General features: G+C 38.0%; 1 protein-coding gene across 1 annotated transcript in view; it reads right to left on the minus strand.

The window, feature by feature from the left end:
• Window positions 1-209: 209 nt before the first annotated feature.
• LOC145823790 (uncharacterized) overlaps window positions 210-20,795 on the minus strand; it is a 59,307-nt gene continuing 38,721 nt past the window's right edge. The window contains exons 4-5 of the mRNA XM_082923312.1: window positions 766-896; window positions 210-413 (exon numbers count right to left, since the gene is read on the minus strand). Coding sequence (XP_082779438.1) covers window positions 210-413; window positions 766-896 — 335 coding nt within the window. The remainder of the gene's footprint in view (window positions 414-765; window positions 897-20,795) is intronic.

Genomic DNA, 20,795 nt, shown 5'->3' on the forward strand with positions numbered 1-20,795 from the left:
TGACACCTCAGAAAACACATTAGGATGGAAATGAATAATCACAAAGAGAAGAATAGATGACAACACTTGACTCGTAGAGCTCAATAGCAACAAGGACCCCAATAGAAAAGACATTTCGAATTAATATACTCAATTTGCTTTAAAAAGACTCGAGACATAACAATCTCTCCATCTTAGGAAATTTCGTCCCTGAAATTAAACTACTCCTCTCACCATGAAACAATTCCCAAAACCCAACAACGATAACAACACACAACCATGAGATTAAACTCCAAATGACAATAACAATGTCCATAGTCGGCCTGTAAGTGGATCGGATTCGGATCGGATCTATCAAAATCTGAATCCAATTCGATTATGACAAACCCGAATTCGATCCAAATCCGTTTATCCCATATCCAATTATAGATCACCTGAATTCAAATTCAATAATTTCGGATATCAGATCCAATAATTCGATCTGATCCATTTATTTATTTATTGAGCTACAATTTTATAAAATTTGATTTTTTTTCTTTTTTGTTTTCTTCATTCACATTGAGAATAATCAGATCGGATTATCGGATCGGATCAAATTTTTGCGTATTCAATTCGTTTAATAAATGGATTCAGATTATTGGATCACCGGATTGCATTGTTTTGTAAACAGATTCAAATTTTAGGATCCGATTCGGGTCAGATTCGGATTAAATCTAATCCATTGACAACCCTAGTCCATAGTGAATCAACAACAAGACAATTCAATTCTAATTCAATAGATCATACTCTCATTAACTTTCCAAGAATTATCATCATGTTCTCAATAGGGTCATAGTAACTATCCCAACAATAACCGCAACAATAATCATCAACATGAAATTTTAGTATTAATTCCGATGTTTTCAATAATAACTTTCCTATTCAAAATCACATCAATTTCAATAATACGTAATTAAGAATAATAACATTCAACTCCCAAAACAACATTAAAGAGTATTAACATTTCAACCTAACTAAGTATTTATAAACACCCAGGTCACTTCCTCAACCACGTGGTGCCTCTACAACATTTTCACCAAAGGTATGGTCTTGCCTCTCAACACTTGTTCTTGGGTATCTAAAATTTGAATCGGTCGCTCTTCATATGAGGCATCCTCATCTACCTGTAAGTCAACCCAATCAAGTACATGCGAAGGGTCGGGTTCATACTTCCTAAGCATAGAGACATGAAACATGTCATGAATCCTGGAAAGTTATGGCAGTAAGGTCAAACGGTATGCCACCTCCCCAATTTGCTCAAGAATCTCAAAAGGTCCAATAAATCTTGGAGACAGTTTCTCACTCTTCCTGAATCTCATCAAACCCCACCTCAGCAAGATTTTAAGAAACACATGGTCACTAACCTCGAAGGATAGAGGTCGTCTCCTCTTATCAGCATAACTCTTTTGTTGGCTTTGAGCCATAGCTAACCTTTTTCGAATGAGAGCAACTTTCTCAGTCGTCTCTTGAATTAGTTCCAGGCCCAACATCGGTGCATCACCTACCTCAGCCCAACAAGCTAGTGATCTACAAGGCCTCAAACAATGCCATCTCAATTCTCACCTGATAACTATTGTTATAGGCAAACTCAATCAACGGTAGGTGTCCCTCCCAAGACCTCTTGAAATCAAGGACACAAGTTCTAAGCATGTCCTCCAAAATTTGAATAGTGCGTTCAGATTCCCCGTTGGTCTGAGGATGATAAGCAGTGCTCAGTGTCAATCTAGTTCCAATGCCTTTATTCGTAAGAGATTGGTCACGACTCAGAGTCAGCAGAAGAGCTATGTCGACCGTAGGAGGAAACCGTTATCCTTTGAGGTCGGAGATTGCGTCTTCATGAAGATATCACCCAGATGAGATTTGATGAGGTTTAGGAAGAGTGGGAAGTTGTCTCCTAAGTTTATTGGGCCTTTTGAGATCCTAGAGCTGATTGGGGAGGTAGCTTATCGTTTGGCCTTACAACCACATCTTTACAGGGTTCACGACGTGTTTCATATCTGTATGCTCCGGAGGTATGAGCCGAATCCATCACATGTGTTGGATTGGAATGAGCTAGCGGTAGATAAGGATGCCTCGTATGAGGAGAGACCGGTTACAGTTGTAGATACTTAAGACCAAGTCTTGTGTGACAAGACAATTCCTTAGTGAAGGTGTTGCGGAAACATCACGGGATTAAGGAAGTAGGTTGGAAATGTGAGGCAAAAGTTTGTGAGAAATATCTGGACCTATTAGTTGATGTTTGAACTTGTATTGAAAATTTTGTCATGTTAATGTAATATAAACATTGTATATGTTTTGGAAATGTGAATTGTATATTCAATGATGAGAACGTGTTTATCACAGTGGTGAGAATGAATTGTCGGTTGATGGGTCATGGTGATGAAATTGAATTGCTATCATTGTTGTAATTGGTTTAAATATCATTTTGTTGTTGATTTAAAATTTTGGGAATAAAATTCCTTAAGAGGAGAGGTTATAGCGATTCGAGCTTAGACCCGACCCATTTATTGCCTTTGAATCCAGGAAATATATCCATAGCGGTCGTCCTTCTCTCTTCTCTTGTTGGATTTTGGCTCGAGGGTCGACACCATCCTTGGTACCTTCTTTTTTTTTTTGTTTTGTTCGGCTCTTAGGGTTGACACCAGTCTTGGTTGTGTCGACACCACCTTGTTGCTATGCCATTAAGGTGGCTACTGAAATTTGGGGTCGACACCAGGCTTAATGGTGTCGACACTTACCTTGTTATTGGCCTCTGGGGTCGATATCAGTCTTGGTGGGGTTGACCCTTCCATCGCTGCTTTGTTCTAGGTTAGATACTGAAATATAGGGTCAACTCCTCGAGCTCTTCGGGTCGACCCTCCCCTTGCTGTTTGGTTCTAGGTTGCATTCTAAAAAATAGGGTCGACACCTTTGTCTCCTAGGGTCGACCCTCGTCTGTTGCAAAACATTAGTGTCCCAGCTTTTCTTCTTGAGGGTCGACACCACTGTTGCAAGGGTCGACCCCTGTGAGTCTTTTTTCAAGATTTTGTTCGGTTTGGGCCCTACTTTTTGGGGATTTTTGGCTTGTTCTTTTCATTTGACTTTGGAGCTATTATTCTATTAATACATAGTCACTATAAATTGACCCTAAGACACTTCTCTCTCATTGGTTGTTCCATTTTTTCCCTTCTTAACCATGACTTCTCTCTCTTTCTCTCAAAACTCACTTTTTCTCACTTAGATCTTTAGATCTACTCACTCAGAGGTACCTTCTCATATTGGTCCTTTGAAATAGATTGTAGATCATCTCAAGGGCCTCCTTTGATCCAAGAGATTTGTGGTTTCATCAACATTGAATTTCCTCCGAGTTTTCCTCTTTCACCTTTATACTTGAGATAAGGATTCTCCGCACTTGTTTATGAGTTTTAACTTAGTTATTGTTTTTATAAAACAGCATTGTAGAAAAGTAGGTCTTGAACAATCTTGGGTTTTGGTTCGAAAACAAAAATGGTTTATCGGAAATGATTGTGGATAGATATTTATTGTTGAGATATGATGAAATGAAGGGTTTTTACCTTAGGAAATGGTTTATAAAGGGAAGAGGGTTTTTGCCCTAGAAATCTCAAATGTTGATTTTGTATTGATAAATGCAATTGATATTGAAATGGTGATATTGAGTAATTATGGACGAGGATGGTGGAGTTGGATATGTATTATCACTCACATCTTGAAATTTGGAGAGTTTATCTTTATTGAGATTATCTATTTGTTTAGAGATATCTGTTTGCTAATTAAAGATAAATGATGATGTATCTAGTGTATTTTTTTATTTTTCATTTACTGAGAATACTACATTTTTTTTTTTTTTGGATCGGCACAGAGAATACTACATGATACTCCGATAATATTTCTTAGGTGGTGGCTCTGAAAATATCTCTCATCAAGAAAGAAAAAATATTTATCAATGAAAACTGAGAGCTTGAAAATTTCAAAACAAAAGAAGAACGATAAATCTATAGTACATATAATTGCAAAACATTATAAGGTGTTTGCCTTTGAAAGTCTTAATTCTTTTTTCTCAATTTTTTTGAATTATTAAATATTAAATTATAAAACATTGTAAGGTGTTTGCCTTTAAAAGTCTTGATTCTTTTTTCTTAATTTTATGAATTATTAAATATTAAATATACAAGTGGCATAATGTTATTGGTTCATCTAACTATATATAATTTGAAATTTTAAAATTTTTTAAAACTATTAATCTAGCTAATATCTCACTTGACATCATAAAAACTGAAATTTTGAAAATCTTACAGATGCAACTAATCATATCTAATTTGACATTTTAAAATTCCTTAAATAAAAAATATCAAAATGAAATTTTAGCCATATATATATACTTTTAACAAAATTTGAAAATATTTAAACGAAAACTTCAACAAGAATATGTAAAAAAATGAAGTGAAAACCCTAAATACATTTTAAAATAAAACAATTATATGGAATTCTCCATTTACGAACATTTGCTTGCAATTATTTTTATTGTTTTTTTTTTCATGCTTTTTCTAAAAATAATGAAATGTTTGAAACTACATATTATTTCATATCATTTTCATAGTTGTGTGAAAATAGGTACTTTTTTAAAAGTTTATTGTTTTAAGGGAAGGGAAAAAAAAAAAAAAAAAACTAGTAAACTGTTTTTCAAAACAATCTTCCCAACAAAATTAATGTTTTTAAACTTCCTTTAATTTAAATTTTTTTGGTCAACCACAATCATACTTAAGTTATATTGGCTCACACTTAGTTTATTCACACACAAACACAAAAACTTTGGATTATACAATGAATAGGTAAGTGATAGTTTTTTGGGAGCGCTTTTAATTTAAAATCTTTGATATTAAAATTTTATAAGATAAAGGAGATGCAATATCTTCATAGTAGTTGGAATTTCTCAACATTTTTATAAAGAAATTTTAGTACAGAGAAAATTTTCAAATCTTCAAAGAAAAATTTCATAGAGAAATTTGAAAATTTTCTTTAACGAGTTGAAATTTCTCTAATAATATTATTGAGAGACCTTAATTAAGAAGAAAAAACATATTGGACCTCCTCTCCGAGTTTGGGGCTGTTGCTGCGCAAAGTGCGCAGCAGCAACTGTTGCGTACCTTATTGGGCTCATTCTAGGGCTCAATTCGATAATCTGAACCGTTCCCAGTTTAGAAGATATCGAGTAGAACATATCTGTAAAAAATCACGTTGATCGGATATCGTTGACCCTTTCATCAAATTACATTTGTATTTTAAAAAAATGATAAATATAATTTGAAATATAAAACTTAATGCAAATGTGATTTGATAAAAGAGCTAATGATATCTGATTGACGTGAATTTTTGTAGGTATGTTCTACTCGATATCTTCTAAAATGTAAACGATTTAGATTATCGAATTGGGCCCTGATATTAGCCCAATACGATGTGCAACACTTGTTACTATGCACCATGCACAGCAACAACCCTAATCACCTCCTCTACTATCAAAAGTTGGAGAGATGTTTCACTAAATTTTTTTACTTTTATGCATCATTATTAGATATCTCATTTATAAATAATAGATCATGTTTCTTGTGCATAGCACAGGTTATATGCTAAATAAGTGATAGTTTTTTTTTTTTTATTTTTTATACTTAAATTATCATATTAATGTAATACATATTTATATTTATATAAATTATAAAATGGTGAGTTTTAAGGAGAAATGGGAGTTCCAAATTCTCAAACTAAATTTTTTATTTTTATAATTAAAAAATAAAAAAATCTATTGTGGTCTATAAATTTTAAATTTAAAAGATAATAAAATTTGAAATTTAAAACTTAAATTTTAGTTAAAACAGTCATGATCCATTAAACATGCATGATTTCAAATCTCTTCTCAAAAAAAAAAAAATCACAGCTAAAGAAATCTTAATATGATAAAATTTTAGATATTATATTTTATCCTTATTCCTAATTCAAACTTGCATAGCAATATTTACTTGATATTAGATAATGTTACAACTTAAGCCAAATGAGAAAATTGAGTTATAAATGATTTTTTTTTAAATACATTTTGCTGGCAGGAGGCAAATGAGACTGCAATGATCAGGTTACGCGTCGTTAATCAATCTTTCGTGTCACGACCTATGCTATTTGAGGGTAAAAGAAGACAAATTGGTCACGTTGTGACAATTTTAATTTACATGTTTTAATTGTTCACTTTTGTAGTACATTGCTGGTTAGATTTTCATAGAAGTTAAGCTCAAAAGATTAACATGGTTGGAGTAACCCTTGACAATGCAAGCCCACTATTGGATGATGATCCTATAAGATTTGTTTCGCAATGCATTTAAGGTATTTTTAATCTATATTTTTATTATTCTTACTCATATTAGTGTGTGTGTCATATATGTATGTTAATTTTTCTTTCATATTCAAAAGATTAATATGGTTGGAGTGTATCCTAGGCAAAAAATAACGGCTTGGGTTAGACCCGACCCTTTCATGTTCTTGGATCCGGAATCTGATACTCTTTATTGTTATCTATACTCCTTGTCTTGTTGTTGTTGAGTTTTAGTTGTTGGTTGTGTTGTGAGTAGGTTGGTAATTCTTTTTCCAAGAAAATCGTGTCTGTTTTTCTTCTGGTTCACTCCAACGGTCTTTCCTGTGCTCAAGCGGTCTTCTACAGTCTACAAAACTTTTGGGAGGGGGTCATTGTGCGCTTGATCCGTATTTTGCTCGCTCAAGCGGTATCACTTATTTGTGTCTAACACTCGAGCAGTGTTTTGGTCACTCGAGCGGTCTGTGAGTATATCAAATCGGGGAGAAGGGTTTTTGGTCACTTTTTCATCTCCACTCTCTCTCTCTCTCTCTCTCTCTCTCTCTCTAGTTCTTACTTAAAACACTCCCATACATCCTAATCCATTGATTTCACCACCATAGTGCTTTGGAGTAAAACGAAGAGCTCGGCGAGGGCTTCCATTTAATTTGTGCGGATTGTCATTTTTTTGCTGGTGTTTTTTGGGTTGTTTCCTCTTCGCTTCAAGAGGTAGGGATTTCTTTACTCCCCTTCAATACCTCGTTATAGATATATATGTGGTAGTTATAACATTTAAAAACAAGTTTGTTAAGAAATTTTACAAAAGCATGATATGAGTTTTGGGGTTTGGAGTTTGGGAGTTGGAATTGGATGAGTTGTGGGTGTTTCAGTTAATTGAGAGGTAGTTGGACATGTTCGTGTTGAGAGTGGGGAAAAACCATAATTTATCATTATGGGCTTAATTAATCCTAAAGGGGTGAAAATGTGTAATAACAGAGTTATGTGTTAAAGAATTGGAATAATGGTTTAGTTATTAAAATGAAACTTAATTGGGTTTAGTAGTGACTTTTTATTAACGTTGCATTGTAGTTGTGTTTTATGAATTGCATTGGTTTAAGGAAAAAGATGAAGTTTTGGATGAGGGTGGACGTAGTTAATGGTTTTGAAACAACGGATTTGGTTTTAGAAATAAAATGGCGTGTGTAACTCTTTTATGAAATGAAATGAGAAATGGTTTATTTAAAAGGGTAGAATTAGTTATGGATTTGTATTGTACGAGTCGTGTATCTATTTATCTGTTTAGAGGTTTTGTCCTTGGTCAACGGTGGAGGATGGAGTTATTGTTGTTTAGTAGATTATGTGTATGTATTACACTTGTATGATATTGTGTAGCTTAGCATGTGGTGTTATTATTGTTTGGGGGTCTATTTCCCTCCGGGTAAGGCCGGTAAAGCGTGGCGCCTTGACAGAGGTTGCTTGTCTCTTCCAATTTGTGCCCGGTAAAGTGTGAAATGAGGTATGTTTCTCACCGTATTGAGCAGGTAAAGCGTGGCACCTCGTGATAGGTTCCTTTTCCTTCCGGTTTGCACCCGGTAAAGTGTTAGCTTGGGGTCGTTCCCCTCCGGGTGAGGTCGGTAAAACGTTATGTGTTATGTGGGTTATACCATTTTCCATCTGTGCTGTAGGCCGGTGGAAATGGAAGTATGCATTACGTTCAGTAAATTATATTTAAGAATATATGTTTCTCGGTATTTCTGTTATGGATGTTCCTTGCCCTTGGGCCTATGGCCATGGAAGGTAGTAGATGTGTTGCTACATAAGAGTGTGCAGTGGGTTGAGTTATGAGATGGGATTATGACTTGTATCTGTGAACGTGCTTTCAAAACAAATGTGGAGATGGAATTTTTTTTATCTTAACGTGGAGGTTTAAATAACCAAGGTTGCATTGTGAAGAAATGTTTTTGGAACTAAACTGGATAATTGAAAAGAAACAAATGGTTTTACACCTTGTAGTGTTCAAATGAATGTTTTTGGAGAAAATGTACTTATATAATTGTATTTTGAATATTAAACTATCACATTATTTATATTGTACGTCATGGTACATTCATGATCATAGCTATGTATGTTGTTATTGTTTAGGATTTGTAGTACTCTGAGTTTTCTTCATCGCTTGAGTGATGAATTGGTAGCTCGAGCGGTCTCGCGAGTCTCCCAGTACTTTTGCAAGCTTGTAATTCTGAGAGTTGTTGATGTTCGCTCAAATGTAGGTTTGGTCACTCAAGCTGTCTGCCTTGTGTGGTCTCAACTTCTGAAAGTTTGTATTCTTCGCTTGAGCGCAGGTTTGGTCGCTTGAGCAGTCTGTCCGAACCCAGCTTCTTTAAAAGTCACTTTTGGTCACTTTTTGGATCACTTTTCTCTCTCTTCTCTCTCTCTCTTTCCTTCATTGTTGAGCTCCCAAGCTCTTTACCCTTGGTTTTCATTTATTTCTACCCATCTTTGACCCATATTCTTTTAGACCAAAACGTAGATGCTCGCGAGGGGTTCATTTTAATTTGAACAGATCGTGTTTTCGTCGCCATGGATTTTTTGGCTTTCTCCTTGTCGCTTCAAGTGGTAGGGATTCCTTTGTTCCTCTCCAATACCTCGTCTATAGATAGATATGTGGTAGATTTTATTACATAAAAAGTATGTTCATTACGAATTTTTGAAAAGCATGAAAATGGGGATTTAAGGTTTGAATGTTTGGGTTGAAATTGTAAAATTGATGGTTGGTTGTGTCACGCCCTCAAAATAATACTTAAAACCCAACATTCTTAACATGCATAGATATAAGAGAATAAAACATCCCTCCATTCATCAGAATAGTTAAATAACAAAATTTACATATTGACAATAAATGTAAATGCCCTATGGGCTTACAATTCCCCAAGCCAACACTTGGTCACCAAAAAGGAGTACTAACTCAAAAAAAACACTTTAAGCCCTTGGCCTGAATTTACAAGTAATATCAAAATAACAAAATAACTAAAATAAGTCTTCAACTCTTAGAACCTCCCAAGCTAAGTCCTTGGAGGTAGCATATCACCTGGACTTGAAAATGATGTCCCATATAGGGTGAGCCACAGCCCAGCAGAGATACACTAAACCAAATATAAGCAATGACTAAAACAATAGCATTTGATAGAAGGTTAACACTCATAAATCAGTTATATCACAATACAACTCTACATTCCTCTACTCATCCAAATCATTTCGAAAACATGGCTCAGAACCTGGCCGAACAATTAATTGAAATACATTCCATATTAAACATTTCATTTATTCACAATTCAAGTGAGTTTACGACTCACATTAAAACCACTTCTAATATTACAAGTTAATACACACATTTTGCTGTATTAACACTTCAAGTGATACACATATTTGCTGTATCAATGGAGTCCATCCCCTATCTCCTCCCAAACAGGTTTGAGAGTCCATCCCCCATCTTCTCCTAAACCATATGCATATACAATGTATTTAACACTTGTCATACACAATAATCAATCAATACACGTATTTGCTGTATTAATTCAACTGTCATATTCAATGACACAATAAATGTGATTAGTTTCAGTTTTCCCTAATCAACATACAATGTCTACAACAATCAAGACTATCCTCCACCGATAGCCCAAAGCAGTTATTTCTAAATAGAAAGTAAATGCATTAAACAAATATAATGTCCACATTTACATAGGTGAGTGATAAGTTAATTCAACTACACCATTCAATCTCATAATTTCCCAATTTCATGGATTTCAACTCAATTTCATATTTTCCCAAATTAATTATACTAACTAATTTATCACAACAATTAGGGCATTCTCCCCCTTTATCAAAAATCAACCCTAAGATTCAATTTCCTCAATTTGACAAAAATAATACCATTTTTCAAGTCTTACATACACATGGAGTTTAATATATGAAAAACCCCCTTTTTATCAAATTACAAATCAAACCCTAACTTTTTCCAAAATTACCCAACATCACCAACTACTCAAAATGAATAAAATTTAGGTCAAAACTCATAAGATGGAGTAGGTTATCCCTATCTCGAAGTTAGAAGCCCAAAGGCGTAGATGAGGAAAAACTAAAGTGCGCCAAATCCACTATTGTTCAGATTAAAACAAAGCCCTCGCGACCCTCTACCTTTTTTACAAAGAACCTAGGGTAGAAACACCCTAAAAATAGATGAAACCCTAGAGAGAAGGTGTGTAGAGAGAGAGAGATAACGGACCTAGGGTTTTGAAAACAAAAGAGGATGAAAAAGTGATGTTCAATCCCACTGCTGCCTACTGATATAACACAGGCTCACTCGAGCGAAGGATTGGTCGCTCGAGCGACCAGACACAAAGAACTCTCACTCGAGCCAACAATTAGAAGCTTCAGGTCTGCAACCCAGAAGCATGCTCGAGTGATAGAATGCTCGCTCGAGCGAAGAAACCCAAAACATACACCTCGCTCGCTCGAGCGAAGGAAAGCTTGCTCGAGCGAAGAACTACACCCCTCAAGTCCACTACTGGACGTAGACGCAAGCTCGAGCGAAGGACCTCTCGCTCGAGCCACCAGATACAAAACTCAACTCTCGCTCGAGCGAAGGAACCCTGGCTCGAGCAAAGGAACTAAAACACAGAGCTCGCTCGAGCGACAAGAGTCTCGCTCGAGCGAAGGACCAAAATTCTGGGCAGCAACCATTTGCTCCCAATCACTCCCAACTTGTGACAAACCTGCCCATAACATCCTATAACTCAAATACAAAGTATTGAAGGGCGTAAACAAGATAAAGACAACTACCGACATCCACGGAACCAAGTCCGGATACAACAACCAAAGGAGGAAGAACCGGGATCGAGCTTCAAAATATGGTCTCAACAAAATAGAGCTTTATGCTCTCAATACATGCATCCACGCCCTAGTTTGGCGGGTTCACCACATCTTTTCCTACACCAAAATCCTATAGGGCTGAGCATAAAGCCCAGTAGAGAACTCATTAACAAAGTATATACATTTTATACAAGTCTAAAGGAATGAAATGCGTATGTCATGCTATGCTCTTTTGAAAGAAAATCACATTCTTCTCATGTTTTGAAAACTATCATGCCCAATAATATTATGATATCTTCAACAAATTTAAAATTTATCAATTTAATACAAGGGGCGGTAAATGCGACATAGGTAATCCCTAGGTTGGTGTTTGCAAGTAGGCATAACTAGCACTACCAAAAACCCCACTTTACCGGTTGCTAACCAGAAGGGAAGTGGTACCTCATTCGCGTGTGTTTTCGGTCTTTCACCCCGGACACTCAGGCCAGCTTAATCAATTTCATCTACACCTCCTATCAGGACTTACCAACATATTTACCCCAAAACATTTCAATAAATTCATTTCTCAACATTCTTTCTCAATGCAAGTTTCAAATCCCAAATTCAATGTTTACAATAAGCAAGGTATTTAAGGTGTTCATGCAACAATTATCCATGCAATGAAATGATCAATCGTGTAATGAGGTGATTATCCATATGATGCATCGTCCTACCATTCACAAACTTTCCCACAAACTCTCCGTTTGTGATCACAATTTCCACTTTTCTTTCCAATACATTTCCACATATATAACATATGTATTTATATAGCTATCCATATGTAGCAACAATCCCATATCTCATGTATCCTCCACCTTTTGTTATTTCATGATTATGTACATATACACTTAAACAATAGATTCCAAAGAAAATCCACTAATTCACATATACTAAGAAAATGGACATTTTGCATCCAATATCATGAAATTTCCACTTGAACATTCATTTAACACAAGTAATTCCATAGTTTCACAACATCCACCAAAACCCCCAAATTTCTAGGTTTTTCAACCAAATGATGGATTTCTTTATTTCTTGGTAAAATCTCACCAAAAACATCATTCTTAAATCAACGTGATTCAACTCCTCAAGAACATCTTTTAAAGAGAGCAAGAGATAAACCCCTTTTTCAAAACCACTAATTTCTTGAGCCAAAAACAAATTTTTAAATCAAACAAGGAGGAAAATCTCAAAATGGACCAAAACTTGCAAAAACATATATATAACTCCAAGAAAAATCCCTACCTCAAGAATGAAGGAGATTGAGAAGAAGCCCCAAGATCAACGGTGATGAAACTTGATCTTCACCGCACACAATGAAGCTTTAGCTTAGCTCTCCAACTTTAATCAAGGAACTAAGGTCAAAATGTTTATGGATTTGGAGAAATCAAAGATTGAGTGGGTGTTGATGTAGAAAATATAGAGAGAATGAGGAGAAAAGGCCTTTCAGAGAGAGAGAGTAACATACAAACAGTGAGATACACACAGCCCAAGGAAAGAAGAAAAGCTGATTTTCGGACTCAGCCCGTCCCGCACGTGCGGAGCGTGCTTCCCGCACATGCGGCATTAATCCCCGCACGTGCGGCACTCTCCCGCACCTCCCCTCTGCACCTACCTTTTAAGCAGAGTGCAATCCAGAAACTCCCCTGTTTCCTACACGTGCGGCCTCACCTCCCGTACGTGCGACCCCTCTCCCACACGTGTAGCCCAAGGCCTTGCACGTGCGGTTCAGCCCTCCAGCCCATAAAATCTCTAGCCCAACCCCCGGGCACTCCAGATCCAACATGCACCTTCCGAAACACATGAAACTCGAAATAGCAATAAATAAGAATGAAGATTTTTGAGAAGGAGTTTTCAACACAACAATCGAACGGTCAAACCAAAACCTTACACTAAAATCCGACGCGATAACAATTGTTAAACCGAGGTTAAACAAAGAGAAACACATGAATAACATGATCAATCATCACAAAAGTGGAGCGTTATGGGATCATGATGGGATCTCTACTGGACCTTATATTCATCCCATGTTGCTAATCATTTTTCAGTTGCAAGTTGAGAGATGATTCAATTTTGGTAATCTTCAGCCACAGAACCTATACTTGTTGACGGAACGTCATTGTTGTAAAAAGGGTTAAACTCTTACTTTTAATGTAAAGATGTAAGCCTACGGGCATTTTGTTTAAATGTGTTAGGTTTTTATTCTTGGCAATCCCGTTTGACAAAACTTTTTTCAATTGTAATTTTATTCACTGTTGTACTTCTCTAAGGAATTGGTTTTCTTCCAAAACTAGGATTACTTTGGATTTCTATAAGGAATTGGTTTTCTTCCAAAATCAGGATTACTTTAGTTTTCTATAAATAGTTGGTTTTCTCCCAAAACTAAATTAATTCCTCCAGATCTTTTTTTTGGATATTAAGGTTTATATCTGGGGATATTTTGTTAGTTTTCTTTGATGTTTTATTGAGTATTCAACTCATGGTTTAAAACGAATACATCAAAGGTTTTGTTTGTTTTACACAAAAGAGAGAGTTGTTCTTCGGTGGATTCTGAAGAATTCGAGCCTGAAGCTTTGGTGGATTCTGGAGTGACTTATCGTAAAGACAATTTCGAGGTGAAGACAGGGTTGGAAGAGGCACATAGGGGTTGGTTCAATTCGTGCGTGGATTCGCTAGGTAATTGAGTATATACCTGTGTAATTCCTTTATATCTTCTTAGTGGATTGTTTTGTGGCTGTTGCCCGTGGTTTTTTTTATCACAATTGGAGGTGTCCAATTGTGGTTTTTCCACGTAAAATTGTTGTGTCGATTTGTCTTGATTGTTTGATTGAGATTGTTATATACTGTTTAAAATTGATACATAATCACAAATCAACATCTAGGGGATTTCTAGATTTTTCAAAATGTAATTTTTGTTACATTCCATATATGTACGATTGAGAGGACTTTTATTTGTTTATAGGGATAATGTATGTATAGTTCTGCGTGTTCTTAATAGAAATGGATTTATATTAATGGATATGGTAATATTACTTGGGTAATAAAAAGCAAGTCCGCTATTGGACATATGATGATCCTACAAGATTTGTTTTGCAATGCATTTAAGTTATTTTTAATTTGTATTCTTATCTTCCTTAGTAATATTGGTGTATGTATCCTCTATGCATGATTAATATTTCTAATAAAGCCTCTCTAGTTGGCAGATTTATAAGACAACGTCGTGGGTGATAAATTTTAATTTTTATATTAATTTCTTACATTTTCTTATTTCTATGTGCAACGCATTCATTTTATCTAATATTTCTTTGGTTTTAATTTAGGATGTAATTTTTAACTATTGATGTGCTTTATTCTAAGTATAGTTTGAGAAAAGTTTGCAAGGGCAGTTGAGTTAAATATTAAAAAAGGTTATAATATGATTCTCTCTCTTTTCCTTTTAAAAGATTTTACAATTCTGATATGCATTTTAAGAATTTATTACACATAATTGATGTATTGCACCTGGGTATAATTCAAATTGTAGTTTGTTAATAGTTTTCAATTCATTATTAGTGTGAAATACGGCTTTATTTTTTTCTAATTATGTGTTTCAATGATTTCAAATATTTCTCACCATGTATAGTTCGGATTTTCACTAATAGTGTCAACCTTGCTACTTTTTATCTAAGTTTTATTCACGAATAAGATAAGATGGTTATCCTTCATGTGTGAGTGAATTTCTGACCACACTGCTAACTCAGCTTCCAACTGGAGAGCACTGGCAAAATAGATGGCACCTGAATGACCTACAACAGAAAGAAAAGATTCCGGCAGTGGTTCGTCCACCCGGGGGCACTCCGACGATCAAGTTAGTTATCTCAAAGCTAATCAATAGTGCTTAACTCACCGTTCAGAATATAAATTGCGTATCTTAGACCCATGGGCGTGCCTCTCTTTTATAGTTAACTCAATCCTAGTCCTAATAGAAGTCTTGCTTCGATGGACTTTAGCTCAGTGCTCATCCTGGACTCTTCAATAGATAAAGATAAACTCCCTAAGAGTTTTATCCTTATCCAGGCTGAGTCCCTTCCTCATTCTAGGACTCTTGTCCCTTATCCGCTTATCCCGGATTCCGATATCTTCGGAGATAACCTCGGCCTAGCCGAGATCACCTCGGCGTCATGACCAGGACACGTGGCACCTCAGCTAACACATCGACGTCACCTTGGCCACATGCTGGTACTCAGAAAATATATCCCCACAACTGTCCCCTAGGTTCTGTTACCTCGGCATTCTGAGGTAATGGAACCTATATCAATACTTCCTTCCAGTACGTCGGCTTAAAATTTCTCAGCCGAGATCATCATACAGGCCGGCATGTTTTTTTAAAGAACAAGAATTCCAAGAGCTCTTTCACGCGTATGAGCTGTCATACATAATAACTCAACCGTTTTAGCCACGCGTCTTCCCCTTACTGGATCGTACTTGATACGCGCCTGTAAGTCAAATTTTTCTTGCGTGCGCCATCTGACGCATACGTCGTTTTCAGTACATTAATTGCCTTTTTGCCGCCGTTTCGAGTTTTGACAAAACTTCCTTCTTCCCCCCGTCTTTTCACTTTTTGCCATCGTTTCTGAAGCTTTTTCTCTCTCTAGCTTTTTCCCAAAGATCTGCCATTGTTCAAGCTCTCCTAGCTCTGCAACTTGCTGTATTCACCTCCTCAGGCGTGATTTTCACCACTTTGTCGCTTTTGCAACCGTTGTCTGACTTCGGCGATCCTCACACTGGCCCCACTTTTTCTGGTAAGCCACTGTTTCTCCTGGTTTCAGTTCTTGGAAAAGCTTTACTTTTTTATTCGTTGTCATTGTCGTTTTGCTCAAGTTCTCGACTTATGAATCACGTATCTGAGTGTGTCTATTTCATGACTTTGCTTTTGCCCATGTCTTGAATACACACACTGCTCACAATTTTCTTTCACTTTTGCCACTGTTCTTGGCCTTGTACCCTTGCACTCACTCTGGCACAGTGTTCTTGATAGTTCATCACTATTCTTGATTCTGAAACACGTTTTTATTTCTGTTTATCGTGTTTTTTCCAGATTCTTGCCTTTAATCTTTTTTTCCACAGAGTACAAAATTGTTGCCGACCTCCCAGACTCCAACAAGGGAGCTGGGGATGACTACTTCAACACCTCGGGGAACTGGGAGTTCGCTCCAGATGAGGACCTCCACCTCTACCCTCTTCCTCGAACAGTTTTTGTAGAGGGTAATGGTAAGAGCCCTGTGTTTATACTTACTTGTTTTTAAAGTCTTCAATACTTCATTTATTCTAATATCTGTTTTTTCTTGCAGATCTTCCCCAACCAGAAAAAGGCTTCCGCAAGTCCTTTTTCCCCAGCAAGGGTCTGAAGAAGCTACTGGATTTGCCAGTCCACAAGCACAGAGCCCCTTTGGTACTCAACTTTATCCCGACCTACAAGTCGGAACTTCCTGACGTCCCAAGGAAACAAAAAAGTAAGTCTCCTCCTTTCACCGCCACTCCACCAACAGCTTCTTCATCTCGGCCGGATCAGGGTTCAACCTCAGATCCAGTAGAACAACCATCTACCTCGGCTCCACAGTTGATCCCGCCATCTTAACGCCGTCGACGATGCCGAACGGTTTTTGCTGCTGAGATGGGTCACCAGAAAGCAGTTGCTAAGGACCTCTTAGCCAACATCCCGGTCACTGTTGACGCTGAACCAACACCATCTCAGCCAAAGCCGAAACAAAAAAGGATAAAGAAGGCTCAGCCAAAGGCAACGGTGACTCAGATTGATACTGAGGACACCTTGCCAATTTCAAAATCGGCTTTGAGCGAGAAGACCACCTCTGCCCCCGAGAAGAGGCCCGCCGAGGCCGAACATTCCCAATCAACTCGGTCAAAGCGGCTAAGGTCAGAGTTAGCCACAGCGTCGGGCTCCATGAAGTCTGGTGCCCCCTGGGCTCCACCCATTACTATGGAGGACAGGTCGGTCAGCGTCGATGATAGTGCCAATGACATCAACGTCGGTGTTGCCCTTACCACAGCCTTTATAGCGACCCCGGTCTTTTCCCATTTGATTATTGTATCCGGACTTAGGTTCCATAGCTCTTGCCATTGTATTATGATTGTTACCGTCCTTTAATTTCCTATTTCTGAGTTGGGGGATGCAATGGGCAGGTTTGTAGCAGGTTGGTTGAGCTTGGGAGCAAAGGGTTGCTGCCCAGAATTTTGACCCTTCGCTCGAGCGAAAAGTTCTTCGCCCGAGCGAGCTCTTTGTTTTGGTCCGTCGCTCGAGCCAGGGTTTCTTCGATCGAGCGAGGATTGCGTTTTGTAGTAAGACCTGAGAGCAGAGGTTTTTGGCTCGAGCGAGCTTTTCTTCGCTCGAGCGAGTTAGTTCGTTCTTCGCTCGAGCAGGAGTTCCTTCGCTCGAGCGTGTGTCTGGTTACAGACCTGAGGGTTTGAGTTCTTCGCTCGAGCGAGCTTTTGGGTTATTGGCTCGAGCAAGGCTTCCTTGGCTCGAGCGTAGATTTTCTGTGTCTGGTCACTCGAGCGACCAAGTCTTCGCTCGAGCGAGCCTGTCAGGTTTAAATAGGCAGCAGCGTGTTTCAGATTAGTTTTTCATCTACTTTCAGATTCCAAAACCCTAGGTACGAGTTCTCTTTCCCTCTACACACCTTCTCTCTTAGGATTGATCTACTTAGAGTGAGTTTCTACCTTAGATCCTTTATTAAAAAGATAGAGTGGGTCGAGGGTTTCCATTTAATCTGAATTGTTGGTAGTTTGGAGCACTATGGAGTTTGGGTCTTCATCTCCATCTTCTCTTTTGGGGCTATTTCTTCGAGGTAGGGATTTCCTACTCCATTCTATAAGTTTTGTTCTAAGTTTTGGTATTTTGATATGTTGGGGATACTTTGGTAATTTTGGGAAAATATGGTTAAATTCATGGAATTGGGAAAATATGGTTAAATTCATGGAATTGGGGAATTCATTGATTAAATGGCGTAGTTGGTTAATTTAAATCACTCGTCTATTGAATTGTTGGTAGATTTATTTCCAAGTCTAGAAATAACTGTTTTGGGCTATCGGTGGAGGATAGTCGTGCTTGTTGTAGACACTGCATGTGGATTAGGGATAACTGAAACTAATCATTGATTAAGTCATCAATTTTGACTGCTGAATTAATACAGACATTATGTGTATTGATTGTGTGTTGTATATGTTATGTGTTTGCATACATTGTTTTGTGTGGGAGGAGATAGGGGATGTACTCCACGGTTTAGGGGAAGATAGGGGATGGACCTCTAAACCGGATTTTGTTTGGGAGGAGATAGGGGATGGACTCCATTAGCATCACTTTTATGTGTGCTTATTTATATTGAAGTGTTTTATTGATACAGCACTAAAATGTGTATCAAACTGGAAGTATGAAGTGTTTTGATTTGAGCCTGAGTCTCATCTGTTTGTTGACACTGGATGAATGTGAATATATTATGTATGGTTCACTGTTGTAAGATTGGCCAGGTTCTGAGCCATATTGATAATGTTGAAAAGTAAAACATGTCTTAGGCATTAGTGTCATGAAACTGTATAATGGTGTAATTGATTATCTTGGTTAATCATCTATTGAATGCTATTGCTTTATTCAATGCTTATATTTGGTTTAGTATATTTCTACTGGGCTGTGGCTCACCCTTTATGGGAACATCATTTTCAGGTCCAGGTGATAAGCTACCTCCCAGGTCTTAGCTTGGAAGGATTTGTATTTTGAAGACTATCTTTAGTTTTTTGTTTTTATTTGATAAATAATCAAGCCTAGGGCTTTATTTGTATTTGAGTTAGAACTCATATTTTGTATCCAAGTGTTGGCTTGGAAAGATGTAAGCCCATAGGGCATTTAATTTGATGTTACATGTAATGTTTTTATTTAGTAATACTCTGATGAATGAATTAATAAATTGTTTTCTTTAAGTAATGCATGTTGATTATATACATATAATGGGTTTATTTTGAGGGCGTTACAACTTGGTATCAGGGCGTACCGGGTTCGAATACTTTGGGTACGTGGGAAGTGATTAGTATCACAATGGGTTCGTCTCGTCTGATAGAGACTTAGTGTAATGTTATATGCTTATGTGATAACATGTTTATGTGATTATGTGGGTATGGAATGTAGTTTCTAGGATGTTGATTGGACCCTTGAGTTTCTAGTAGTCTTGTTGGAAAGGCACTTGATCACTGCTGCTTCCAACCGGAACTATAGTAACGCATTGGGACTATCATTATCCGGGAATGAAATTCGTAGGTGCTTATGTGATTATGTGCTTACATGGAATGAATTATTGTTGTCCAATCCATTAGGACGTGGGTGATTAGCTTCGGCACATTTATTAATGTGCTAATGTCTTTGTTTCCTTCATTAGGATGTCAGGACGGGGACGAGGACGCGGTAGGCGTGGTAGGCCGGTTAGGCAGGAGGTGCCTGTGCCAGAGGAGATTCCAGCAGTTCAGGAGGGTATTGGCCAGGCCAATGTGGCCGAGCCAGTAGGCCAGCAGGCTATGGGCGCTTTAGCCCGAGAGATAGCAGGGGCATTCAGGGAGTCAGTAGGCATTCTCAGAGCTGAGAATCAAGCTCGGGATGTTGTTGCAGATGCAGGACCTTCCTTTCTGAAGAGGGAGTTCTTCCGGTCTAATCCGGAGGAATTTGTGGGTGATCCTAAAGAGCCGCTTAAGGCAGATGAATGGCTCGAACAGACAACGAAGACGTTTGAGATGCTTGGCATCGAAGACGAGGGGTTGAAAGTGACCTTGGCATCTTTCCAGTTGAAGGGGGATGCGGGTCAGTGGTGGAAGTTTACAAAGGGTCGTATAGAAGGTACATGGGAGGCTTTTGTGAATGCTTTCCAGGAGAAGTTCTTATCTCCAGCAGTTAGGGAGAAGTTGAGAGACCAGTTCTGCCAGCTTAAGCAGTCGAGTTCTTCAGGGGCCGAGTTTGAGGCTGCATTTACTAGTTTGTCCAGGTTTGCACCTGAGTTGGTGGCGTCTGAGGAACGCCATTGTATCGAGTTTGAGAAGAAGTTGAGGCGTGGCCTCAAGCTGAGAGTTGGGGGAACTATGATTCGGGATTATGGGCGTATGGTTGATGCTGCAGCCCATATGGAGATCATGATGCAGGAGGAGGAGGAAGGACAGAAGGGCTCCAAGAGGAGTCAGGATAGTCAGAGTGATGGTAGGAGACAGAAGGGTTTTAATCCTCAGCAGTCTCAAGGTAGTTTTTCTAGATCGACTTTTCCTGTGCCGAGTGCTAGTTCGGGGAAAGGCAGTCAGGGAGACATTACCTGTTTCAAGTGTGGCCAGCTGGGCCACAAGTCTCCAGTTTGTCCTCAGAGGGGAGGAGTGCAGAGAGCAGCATCATCTTCGGCTCGATCTCAGAGCCAGAGTCAGGGTAGAGGCCAGCCACTCTCGTGTTATCAGTGTGGTCAGCCAGGGCATATGAAGAGGTATTGCCCGCAGTTGGGTGGCACACCTGGTGTATCTG

The sequence above is a fragment of the Camellia sinensis genome, chromosome 4 (assembly GCF_055761805.1).
Source record: "Camellia sinensis isolate YWXY chromosome 4, ASM5576180v1, whole genome shotgun sequence".
Lineage (NCBI taxonomy): Eukaryota > Viridiplantae > Streptophyta > Magnoliopsida > Ericales > Theaceae > Camellia > Camellia sinensis.